The sequence below is a fragment of the Marmota flaviventris genome, chromosome 1, assembly GCF_047511675.1.
Source record: "Marmota flaviventris isolate mMarFla1 chromosome 1, mMarFla1.hap1, whole genome shotgun sequence".
Taxonomy (NCBI): Eukaryota; Metazoa; Chordata; class Mammalia; order Rodentia; family Sciuridae; genus Marmota; species Marmota flaviventris.
Window position 1 is genome coordinate 29811859 of NC_092498.1, and position 13181 is coordinate 29825039.

Below are 13181 nucleotides of genomic sequence, written 5' to 3' on the forward strand. Positions count from 1 at the left end.
AAGTGAATCATGTAATTCTCATTTGGATCTATCATTTATCATTTAATTTTCCTATTTTTTCTTAAACACTGTTTTTCTTTTAGCTAATCTATTATATATTCTGCTCAGGAAATAAAGCAATATTTTCTTTGTTAAGACAATAGTTTAAATAATATTGTTTAGAATCTCAACTTTACAAAAGTTATTGATTTTATAACTTAGTATTTTGTTGCAATTTCAAAGACTTTTAAGAGTTTTTATTTCCTACTGGTCTTTTTCAAGGTTCCACAATTGTAAACAAACTCTTGAGTGTTTTAGAACCTTATGCAGTTGTTCAATAGTTATAAATTCTTTTTCCTTTGTGCAAGAAAAACACTTAAGTCCTAGAGTTTTTAGAGTCTTATACCTGAGGAGGAAAAAATAGTATTAATTCTCTGTACAGCTAAAGAAATAAAACACATAAAATAATAGGTTATTTCCTTTTATGTCAGCTATTGATATTAGAAATAACAGAAAAGTCTGATGTGTATCTTCAGTATGATAATGCTAAATAAACTTTTTATAATTAAAAACATCTTTTAGCTATAGATGGACATTTTACCTTTATTTTATTTATTTATAATATGGTGCTGAGGATTTAACCCAGTGCCTCACACATGCTAGGCAAGCTCTCTACCACTGAGCCACAACTGTAGCCTGCTAAATAAACTTATGTGTTTCTAAAACTTAGGTAATAAATATCTTTTGCAGATATAAGAGTTTAGTGTTGAAAGAGAGAAGAAGTTAAGAAGTATATATTTCAGTGAGGAAGACAGGTAATAAATGAGAAAATAAGACAGAAATATTGTTACAGTCTATGAAGAAATAAAACAGGGTATTGTGATAAAATAAAACAGGGAAGCTCACAAAAGAAATTGAGAGTGATGGGTGGAGGTGGGTGGTGATCTGGAGCTTGGAGGAATTAACACTTGAACTGAGATTCCAATGAGAGGGAGGAGGCTGCATTATGGAAATTAGAGCAGTTGTATCATGAGTAAGTTTGAGGAACCGAATTGAAGGCCTATGTAGTTGAGTTTGAGAAGAGTTTGAAGAAGGAAGAAACTCAATCATAGGGAGCCTTATAGACTTTGTAAGTTTAGATTTTTATCCCTAAGTACAATAGGAAGTCATCGGAAAGTTTTCTGTTTTTATTTCTAATGACATGTTCATGTTGATGATCTTATCAAATGTGGTCATACTTTACGTTTTTAATAACTTGAATAGAGCCAAGAAATTCAAATTGCTTAACTACTATTGCTATGTTAAATATTGCAAATTGTTTTTAAAACTATAAGTGGTGGTGATTACTCCTAAAAAATGTCAGACATAATTTAAATTTTATTAAAAAGCATTATTTGAAGAAGACCTGAATTTGAAGCACATTTGTCAAATTGGTGAAATTTTCTTAATAGGAATTTTGTTTCTGTATTGAAGATACTTGCAATGGTATTTAGATACTCTCTCCTTGAAATTAACTAAACAAAGTGAAGAGAAGCAAGTCTGTAAATTGCTCCCATTTATCATTACTAAAATAAACCCCATCATTGATACAGAGGGGGGTAAGGTATGTATGCAGGTGGAGGGAAGCTCACAGAAGAAATTGAGCGGTGACTTACATAGTGATACTGTTTACCTGTCTGAAATACTGCAGAGGCAACAAAATACTCCTACTCTCAGTGTTAAACTTAGTAATTAGAGCAGATATTTCTCACTGAAACCAAAATAAATGTGGCTGTTAAGAATTTTTAACTGGCCAGCTGCAGTGGCAAATGCCTGTAATCCCAGCTGACGGAGGCTGAGGCAGGAGGCTAGTGAGTTCAAAGCCAGCCTCAGCAACAGTGAGGCGGTAAGCAACTCAGTGAGACCCTCTCTCTAAATAAAATACAAAATAAGGATGAGATGTGGTTCAGTGGTCGAGTGCCCTGAGTTCAATCCCCAGTACCAAAAAAGAAAAAAAATTTTTTTAACTGAAAAGAAAGAAATGAAGTTTTGGAGTATAATTCCAGATTACCAGAGAGTCTTTTCAACATTGGGGTGCAAGAAATAAGGAGTGGCAGGAACATTATAGATATTGGCTAATTATTGATGCTGAGAGAAGCCATAAATTCAAGTGTGTGTGTTTAAAATTGGAGGTAATTATTGGTATTGGAAGAGATACTGGAGCTTAGAAACATATACTGGAGCTTAGAAACCTCAACAGGAACCATAATATCAGTTCTGTGAGTGAAGAGACACTACTATATAGGCTATATAGACAGCTGCTATATCCCTAGTACCTAGAAGAATAATGTTTTGCACATGATCAGCAGTTAATAATGTTTTATGAATGGACGAATGAGGGGTGAATAGGGGAAATAAACAAAGCCGTTTTATCAAGAATCAGCAGTGAATCAGGATAGGCCTTCGTGTTAGAATGAAAATCAGAATAGCTTTTGTCGCTTGCTGTTTAGCATTGTTCTATAAGCCCTAACCATTCCAAAGATAAAAAGATACATGGCATAAATAGAAATAAATAATTCACAGGTGTAATTAAGAAATTGAGAAAAAAAATCTAAGCAAATAACCCAAAAAACCTAATGTAAAATAAATGTCAAAATTAGCCAAAAATATGTAAGACCAATATAAATAAAATTAGAATACTTTAATGAAAAATATTTGAATAAATGAAAAGTCTCATTTCTGAGTGGGCAATTTTTTATATTATAGAATGTCAGTTATCTTTAGATTTATCCAACTTAAAAAGTTATGGAAATTTGACTTAATTGGTTTATAGTTCATCTGGAAGAGTAAATGCACAAGTAGAGACATGAATATTTTTTTTTAAAGTAGAATGTATGTAACATGATATGTGAAAAATAATTTTTAGATTTAAATATTATCAATTTAATAAATGAGATATTGAAATGAGTTAAGTATTCAACAGCATAGAAAAGTGTCAAGAATATCTACATTCAAAGGAAGTAGAAGGAAGGAAATAAAGAGCAAAAATAAGAGAACTTGTAATAAACAAGTGGGAAAATTTTTTAAGAACTTCGGAGGTTTATTATTTGAAAAGATATATGACCAAGGGGGAAAAATACATAAGCAAAATCAAGAATGAAATAAGGACATAAGTACAGGTACCACAAGAAATTTTAAAAGTCATAAATAATGCTATAAATAATCGCTGCCAATAGATTTGAAAATATAAGCAAACTCGGAGATGGTGTTCTGGAAGAATATAAATTACCAGAACTAATGCAAATAGAAATGAATAAGTCAGTAATCATTAAAGAGTTTGAAGTAGTGGTCAGAAGTTTTCCCTTTTGCCTCATCTCAAACCAAAATGCTAGACTTAAGACCATTTTACTAGTGATTCTTATTAACTCTCCAAGAACAAAAGTGAAATTGTCCACTAAAATAGGATTAAAGAGAGAATGGAAGAAGAAAGGAAAGAAGAAAAACTGAAGAAAGAAAAACCACCCAGTTCACCTTAGAAGGCCAATGTTAATATGAAGTCCTGATAGAAATTGTAAAGAAAATAAAATTGTAGAGTAATCTAACTTGTAAGTGTGGTTGCAGAAATTCCAAATAAAGTATTAGCAAGTTATACCAAGAGTGGACAAATAGTTAAACATTTGGAAAAAAAAAAAAATCTGTGACTGTAATCTCTGCATTTTTATGTAGCAAGACAAAATCCATGATTATTTTAGTACATATCAGAAAAAAATTCATAAAAAATTGACAACCCATTTATAAATTAAAAAAAAGCTTTCGGAAATCAGGAATAGCAGGGAAATTTTCTAGTCATGATGCTGGTTTTCATCAAAATGTTGACAGATTATATTTCTGATGGTGAAATTTAGAAGCATTTCCATTAGAATCAAGTATAGGACTAGGATACATACCCATTGTCAACATTACTATTGCAACATGGTTTTGTAGTTCTTAGTGAATGCTTCTCCAGTTCTTGCAATATGACAAGAATAGGAAATGAGAAAAAATATGAACAGATGAGGCAAAACTTTAAACCCAAGATAAGATGTTTTGAGTTTTTGTTAAGAAAATTATAAAATATTGAAGGACAGAAAGACCTGACTGTGTGCTAATACATATCATATCCATAATGGAAAGATACAAAGAAAAATATCAGTTCTCTCCTAATTAATAGTTCTAGTCAAAATTACAATAAGGTTTCTTAATGAATGTGGAATACTGATTCTAAAATTGATATAGAAGAGTAAATAGCCAAGAATACTCAAGACAATCCTAAAAAGTATATATTTGTTATCAAAACTTATTACAAAATCATTATAAACAATATGGTTTGACGCCAGGATGGTTAAGTAGATCAGTGGAATATAATGAAAAGCCCAGAACAGATCTGTATCTTGTAAAAATTTAGTATGTGGCAAGAAGGCCCTACAAATCAATGAATCACTTAGTGAATCTCTACTACATTCCAGGCACTGTTCAAGTCATTCATAATTTAACAGTGAATAAAAATGGTCAAGGAAGAATAAAGTTTACTTTTTAGGGTTTAAATGAACATTAGAAAATACAAACAAATATTTCTGGTGGTCTTAAGTGCTATGAATAAAATTATAGTATGATAAGAAGAATAAGATCTCCCTAAGTGTAGGGCTTTTTTTGCATAGGGTAGGTCAAGGAAGACTACTTTGGTGAGATGATATTTGAGCAGAGACAAAGGAAATAAAAAAATAAACCAAATTAGCAGAAGAAGCTTAGAGTATTCAAAATTGTTTGGGAGGAAAAAAAACAAAATTGTTTTGAGCACAATTGACTTTTGATACTAGAGGTTAGAAGTTAGGGAATTAGATCCTTGTTGCTTTAGGGAAAAAAATCAGGTTGGTTAAAAATGTACACATAAGAAGAAAATAGAATCTTAAGATAGGGAAAGACTTTTAATAAAGACAAAGCATGGGAAAAGATTTAAAATTTTAATTGTGTCTTTTAAAAACAATAATGTAAAACAGATTTGAGGACTGGGACTAGATATTTGCCATGTATGTAAGTTGCAAACAAAAGCTATCAAGAATATAGAAAGAACAATTAATGTAACAAGAGGTCCAAAAACAAAATAATAATGGGCAAAAGATGTGAAAGACATGTGCCTGAATAGGAAATCAAAGTATCTAATAAACATGAAAATATTCTTTCAACCTTACTATTCAGTGTAAAAATAAAATAACATTTTATACCCATTAGGTTGGTGAAGTTAGTCTGATATAAAGAATGGTGAGGATGTGAGTATATAAGTACTCAACCTTCTGGTAGCATTGTAAATTAGTACTGTTATATAAAAATAATTTGATCAAATCTAGCACAGTTAAAAATGCACTATCTGTGACCTAGCAGTTATATTTCTAAGTAGTTCTCAAAGTGTTCCTGACCAGAAGCACAGCATTCCTTGCTAACGGGTTAGAATTCAAAGCTCTTTGACCTCTCCCGAATCAGAAACCGTGGGGATGGGGATAGGTTCCTAAAGTAACCTGTTTTAATAAGCATTCCAAGTGATTCTGATGCATGTTACATTTGAGAACCACTAATTAGAAAGAAATTAGCACATTTATCTAAGGGTGTGTGTAAGAATTTAACAGCAGTATTTTTTTAAATATCCAAAAACTAGGAATAAACCAGTTTATCTCCTGAAAGGAAATGGACAAATTTTGATATAGTCATAATACCACAGTTAAAATGAATTAACCTGTTGCCTACATGCTGCTAATTTTTTGTTTGTTTGTTTGTTTGTTTGTGGTACTGGACATTAACCCCCCCCGCCCCCCCCCCCCCGTTACCTACATGGAATAATACCAGAGACCTATTGAATGAGAAAATAAATTTGTAAAATTAATATTATTTGTGTAAGTCCATAAAAATACAAAATATACAGTGCATTGAGAATGCAAAATGTATTGTAATGAGAAGTGATAATGTAAGAATTGGACTGGATTTGTACCAAATTATGATTATGGTTGCCTATGAGGAAGGAGTGATGAGAACATAGAAGTGTATAGGGAATATAGGGAATGAAAAAAATAGACAAAATGTTATAGTACTTGTTAATTTGGGTTTTGAGTTTATTGCTTGCATTTTTCCATATTTAAAATAGTATTTTAAATCCACGCATGGTGGTGCATGCCTGTAATTCCAGCTGTTTGGGAGACTAAGGCAGAGGAGGGTTCTAAGTTCAAGACCAACCTTGGCAACTTGTTGAGACCTTGCCTCAAAAAGGGCTGGGGTTGGGATTGTGGATCAGTGGCAGAGCGCTTGCCTCACATATGTGAAGCACTGGGTTCGATCCTCAGCACCACATAAAAATGAAAATATTAGAAAAAAAAAAGGGCTGGAAATGTAGCTCACTGGTAGAGAGCACCCCTGGGTTCAATTCCCAGTGCCATGAAAATAAAATATTATTTGAAAATAAAAATGAAAGATAAGGAAGAGCCAAGACAACATGAGAGAAATTGGTATGAAAATTTGTTCTCCTGGTCTCCTTGGCTAACTACTCTTACACAGCTGTAGCGGATCCATTGCTGTTAGTCCTCTTAGGGTTTTTAATTGGACCCTGCATCTTTAACTGTTTATTTAATAAGATATATAAAACAAAAAATACATTCTGTAAAACTGATGGTCCTCCATACTCACTACAGTAGCTGTAAACCAGTGATGATTAATTAATGATTTGATTAGTTCCATAAAACCAGTGGGGAATGTTATAGGCCAGACTATATAAGCAATGACCAAACAAACTTCATTTTACCTTGAGACTCCATATTACGTAAGAAGAGCTTCTCCCATAGGAAAGCCCCATCACTGTACCACATACTAATTGCCTAGCATAGCCTACTTGCAATACAGAATAGCAATTCTTACACAATGTAAAATTGTTCTCTTTGGTTCCCATTTTCCTTGGGCAGTGTACCTTACTGGGGAATAATTGATTAGATGTTAGTAGCCATTCTTTAATTTGTATTCAACTAGGGTCACTTTGATCCATTTCTCTTTTGATTATGATTATGAAAAAATCCCAGGAGAAATGAATGAGATGAAAATTTGATTAAGACATTGCATTGTTTAGCTAATGGCTTTATTCAGCTTCTGTACTACTTCTTGCTTGCTTGCTTGGTGGTTGCCAAGTCAATCTGGATGTGGTTTTCGCCTTTAAATATCCTAAAATGTTGAGGCTCTAGGCTGTTTCCTTCAGAGACGACTTGTTCCTGTAGGGAGCAGTCCCGGACAGTCAGAATAAAGACTCTCCAATATGGACAAATCATAAGCTATACCAAATATCAAAATTTGCTACAAAATTGAGGTAATGATACTACTCTCCTTGAAAAAAGAAGTAGCTCAGTATAACTGAATGAAGAATGAAGAAAAAAATGTCATTGGTTCTCTTATGAAGTTTTAAACTATATTTTATTTCTCCTCTTGTTTTAGTATATGCAAAAAGCAAATTATTTTATAGTAAATTATTTTAAATTTTTCTAATATATATTCACTTTCAGAATGATTTAAGGCTACAGATGGAAGCTCAGCGCATATGCCTTTCACTGGTTTATTCAGCTCACGTGGATCAGGTTCGTGAATATATGGAAAATGAAAAAGATAAAGCTCTTTGCAATCTTAAAGAGGAGCTTATTTCTACTCAAGAGGAAAAGATCAAGGAACTTCAGAAAATATACCAGTTAGAACTACAGAATGTAAAAACACAAGAAACAGGTAAATAGTTTCTGACTTATAATTACCATGAAGCATCACTTAGAGTCCACCATTTCATAATTCTGTCCTTAGAACTCACAGGGGAAGGTGACTTGTGTATCTAAGCCCTAGTCTTATTTGTTCATATAATCATTGAATATTCATTCAAGTGCTAGAGAAAACTAAAATTACTGAGCCATTTTCCCATAGGAAATCATAATCCATTGGGAAAGCATATATAAAATAAACTGAAAATTTCTGAAATGTAGATAATGGAGGGAGAAAAAAGAGTCTTGTCTTTCCTGGGGAGATGAGTAGGATGAGGATATGGGCAGGAGTAATTGGGTTGGAAATTTGGGGAAGGCTATGGAGTCTTAAGCATTGAGCTCTATCTAAGATTGCATCCATTTGGGAGAACTGGGAGTTCAGGTTGTGTTAGCTAGATAAAACTGGAGAGATTGGAAGGAGCTTGATCAGGAAAGGTTTTATGTACTCTGATAAAACATGTTTATGTTTTATGCTATTCGTGATAAGACCTACAGCAGGATTTTAAATAGTGGGAATAACAATAAGATTTTTATTTTAAGGTGATACCATTAGGATCAGTTGGAAGGGATGAAATTATTGAAGGGAAGACCAGTCAGATTGAATTGAGTATGATAGAAAGTTAAGTTCAACACTTAGAGTTAGGCTCTAGTTTGTCGTTAATGTTAGCAGAAATTAAGAATGATACCCAAGTTTCTAGCTTAAGAAACTAGAGTATGGTTCTAGTCATAGAAAGGAACCAATTTGTGAAAAAAATAATAAATTCAGTTTTAAATATATTGAGTTAAGAATAGAATACTTATTGACTTTGAAAAAATATATAGGAGTTAGTTGAAAATAGAAGTCTGAAACCTGGGAGAAAAATTTAAGTATGAGGTAAAGATTTATAATCAGCGTGAATGTCAAGGACAAAAGGTCAAGGACAAGAATGAGTTATCAGGGGAAACTAGAGAGTGAGTTAAAAGACCAAGATGGCATAATGGGAAGCAACAATGTTAAGGGACCATACAATAAACCATAAACAATTAGTCACAGTTAATGTTTTTCTTTCATGATTATTTGGCCAGTTAACTAGACTTCTTGTGTTCAAGGTATCTCTAGGCCTTCACTTTTGCTTTTAGGAATGAGTTTTATTATTGGAATTGCTTTGGTGAACAGAATAGAATTTCAAGCATATCAGATAATACCATGCTTTTTCACTTCAGGGGTTCTTTGAATATAGTAATATTTTAAGTTTGTATTTTTTTTAATTGATATCTTCTTGAGGTAGTCTGTCCACTATTTCCCAAATTGCATGTTAACTAATGGCTCATTTAATTGGCAAAAAAGTTAGTTTAGTGATTAACTATCAGCATTTTTTAGAAATAAAAATAAAAGAGGAAACTGAAAGGTGTGAACTACTCTCCTCTGGTCCCTTTTCAACACCTCTTTTGTTTCATGTTTCTGAATTGTTTTAAAGATATAAAATTGTTGAATTTAGAGATACCATACCATAAGGATAGGAGAAATGATCTTGAATCATATCGTTTTCTTGTTTTCATCAGTCAGAATGAGTCAAATTAAAACCTGAGTTTCACTCAAAACATTTTTCAAAGAATAAATATTTTTATACATTGAAATAAAATGATTGTTATTTCACTGAGAAGTTTGTATTGAAATGTGTATTGTCTTCTCTTCCTGTTATCTTCTCTGTAAGATACCAAAAAAATTAAACAACTTGAAGAACAAATTCAAGAATTAGAAAACTTCATATGCTTTTTGCGCCAACAATTGAAAGAAACTGAAGAAAATCATAGGGCAGAAATTTATTCTCTACAGGAGAAGCTGCAAGCCATTAGTGAGGCCACGGTGGACCCAAGGTATCTATTTACTTAAAACTTCATTCAGCGGTATTTGTAGCTTAGTAACAATGATAGTATCATCTGGAATGGTTATTTTATGAATAAAATATAACTTTAACAAAGAGATAGGATGTAACATTTTTAAGAAATAAGAGCAGGAGATAATTCTGTATCTTTGAAATGTGTGAAATAAATGTTGGTATAAACCAAAGACATTTTATTATAGGAATTTTACTTATACTTTTATAAAGATGTTATTATTAATCTATTTTCTGAATTAAAATAAGTCAGGTAGTAGACATTTACTTGTTTATTCTATGCCTAGGCTTTGATATGTTGATGTGGTGAATACTTAAATAGTCTAAGTATGATCATTCCACTGTGACTTGAATATACTCCATTTGATTGTCTAATGCTCAAATTCATCATGTCCTAAATAGAACCCTGATCTATGAGGAGAGAAGAAATGATCTTGAATTACCACTATTTATGTTTTCTTGGATCAGGATCTTCTAAAATTTGCTCCTTCTCTGTAGCCATCTTCATCCATCATGACTCCTTTCTGTCATAACTCTCTGCCATTCTATGAAAAAATCTTGGTTTTTTTTAACCTTCAAAGTACATCAAAACTGTGCCACTCCTTACTGCTCCACTGGTCCCTGCCATTGTTGTGTGTTTCACCTGGATTACTAAACTTCTGTTTACAGTCTGTTCTCTATATAGTCAACACAAGTGCCAGAACCTTTGCTTTTATAATTTCAGTTACATCATGTTACTCTAATCCTCTTCTGCTCTTTACAGTCTCACTAGGTCCTGAGGACCATGACATCTTTGACTTTCATTTTCTACTGACTTTCTTATCACTTACTATTCTCAAATCATATGATCCCATGGGGTTGGGGTTGGAGCTCAGCGGAAAGCGCTTGCCTGGCTTGTGTGAGGCCCTGGGTTTGATTCTCAGCACCACATGTAAATAAATAAAGTAAAGGTCCATTTACAACTAAAAACAATTTTAAAAGATTAAAAAAACCCTCATACATCCCCACTGTGATCCTCAAATATATCACATATCAGTACGCTTCTGCTTTTGGGATTCATTGGCTTTTTCTTCTACCTAGAATGATTATTCTCCAGGTATTTGTATGCCCACACCCTCATCTCATTTGGATCTTTACGTAGATGTCATGTTCTTACATAAATTAAAATTGTCCCCAAAGAGTCTGTGTCTTACTTTTCTACTTCATTTTTTTCTTTAAATTATTTGTTTTGTATGTACACATACATTATAATCATTGTGTGTATGCATGTATGTGTATGTATAAATAATGTATGTATGCACTTTATATATCCAAATGTATATAAATTTAGAGGAAGTATTGTTTCATTTTGTTTGTCTTCAATTAAGGAATTTAAGCCTTTTTAAAAAATATTTTTATTAGTTGTTATTTTATTTATTTATTTACATGCAGTGCTAAGAATTGAACCCAGTGCCTCATACATGCTAGGCAAGTACTTTACCACTGAGTCACAACCCCAGCCTAGGAATTTAAGCTTATCTTTGTCTATTTAAGTCACTGATATATTCTAAATCCACATGATTGCTAAATACTAATCTTACCTTATTGTTATAAGATTAGACATTTTAAGAAAACATTTTTACAAAGTAGTGAATGCTTATATAACAATACAGAATTCAGACATACATACCAAAAGATATGTGGGTAGATAAAATTAAAATTAAACTAATTGTAAGTTAAAATTAAACTAACTGTAAGTTAAGAACCTTCTCTTTACTGTTGCCACACTTCATTTCCAATATAAGCAATCATTGTTACTTTTGATATGTATTCTTTCAGACATTTTCCTATTTATATAGACATATATGTTAAAACAGGTTTTTAATGCAAGTGTGAATTTACAAGCTTTTTTAACTCAGTAATATATCTTAGATATATCTTTATATACATACATACATACATACATACATGCACACACATATATTTTTATTTTTATATATATATATATATATATATATATATATATATATATATTATTATTATTATTATTATTTTGTATCAGGGATTGAATTCAGGGGCTCTTAACCACCAAGCCACATCCTCACCCCTCTTCTTTTTTTTCAGAACTACTGTTTTAATTTTTATTGTTCGTTGTTCAAAACATAACATAGTTCTTGACATATCATATTTCACACTTTGATTCAAGTGGGTTATGAACTCCCATTTTTACCCCGTATACAGATTGCAGAATCACATCGGTTACATATCCACTGATTTACATATTGCCATACTAGTGTCTGTTGTATTCTGCTGCCTTTCCTATCCTCTACTATCCCCCCTCCCCTCCCCTCTTCTCTCTCTACCCCATCTACTGTAATTCATTTCTCCCCCTTGTTTTTTTTTTCCCTTTCCCCTCACTTCCTCTTGTTTATAATTTTGTATAACCCTGAGGGTCTCCTTCCATTTCCATGCAATTTCCCTTCTCTCTCCCTTTCCCTCCCACCTCTCATCCCTGTTTAATGTTAATCTTCTTCTCATGTTCTTCCTTCCTACTCTGTTCTTAGTTACTCTCCTTATATCAAAGAAGACATTTGGCATTTGTTTTTTAGGGATTGGCTAGCTTCACTTAGCATAATTTGCTCTAATGCCATCCATTTCCCTGCAAATTCTATGATTTTGTCATTTTTTAATGCAGAGTAATACTCCATTGTGTATAAATGCCACATTTTTTTATCCATTCGTCTATTGAAGGGCATCTAGGTTGGTTCCACAGTCTTGCTATTGTGAATTGTGCTGCTATGAACATCGATGTAGCAGTGTCCCTGTAGTATGCTCTTTTTACGTCTTTAGGGAATAGACCGAGAAGGGAAATAGCTGGGTCAAATGGTGGTTCCATTCCCAGCTTTCCAAGAAATCTCCATACTGCTTTCCAAATTGGCCGCACCAATTTGCAGTTCCCACCAGCAATGTACAAGTGTACCCTTTTCCCCACATCCTCGCCAGCACTTGTTGTTGTTTGACTTCATAATGGCTGCCAATCTTACTGGAGTGAGATGGTATCTTAGGGTGGTTTTGATTTGCATTTCTCTGACTGCTAGAGATGGTGAGCATTTTTTCATGTACTTGTTGATTGATTGTATGTCCTCCTCTGAGAAATGTCTGTTCAGGTCCTTGGCCCATTTGTTGATTGGTTTATTTGTTTTCTTATTGTTTAATTTTTTGAGTTCTTTGTATACTCTGGATATTAGGGCTCTATCTGAGGTGTTCCCAGGATGTAGGCTCCCTATTTACCTCTCTTATTGTTTCTTTTGCTGAGAAAAAACTTTTTAGTTTGTGTAAGTCCCATTTGTTGATTCTGGTTATTAACTCTTGTGCTACGGGTGTCCTATTGAGGAATTTGGAGCCTGACCCCACAGTATGTAGATCGTAGCCAACTTTTTATTCTATCAGACGCCGTGTCTCTGATTTCATATCAAGCTCCTTGATCCATTTTGAGTTAACTTTTGTGCATGGCGAGAGAAAGGGATTCAGTTTCATTTTGTTGCATATGGATTTCCAG

The 13181-nt window shown here is 32.8% G+C and overlaps 1 protein-coding gene across 9 annotated transcripts in view; it reads left to right on the forward strand.

The window, feature by feature from the left end:
• Positions 1 to 13181, forward strand: part of Akap9 (A-kinase anchoring protein 9) — a 138348-nt gene that overhangs the window by 35033 nt on the left and 90134 nt on the right. For all 9 annotated transcript variants that reach the window (XM_071612189.1, XM_071612191.1, XM_071612217.1 and 6 more), the window contains 2 exons: positions 7527 to 7740; positions 9461 to 9623. In XM_071612189.1, coding sequence (XP_071468290.1) covers positions 7527 to 7740; positions 9461 to 9623 — 377 coding nt within the window. The remainder of the gene's footprint in view (positions 1 to 7526; positions 7741 to 9460; positions 9624 to 13181) is intronic.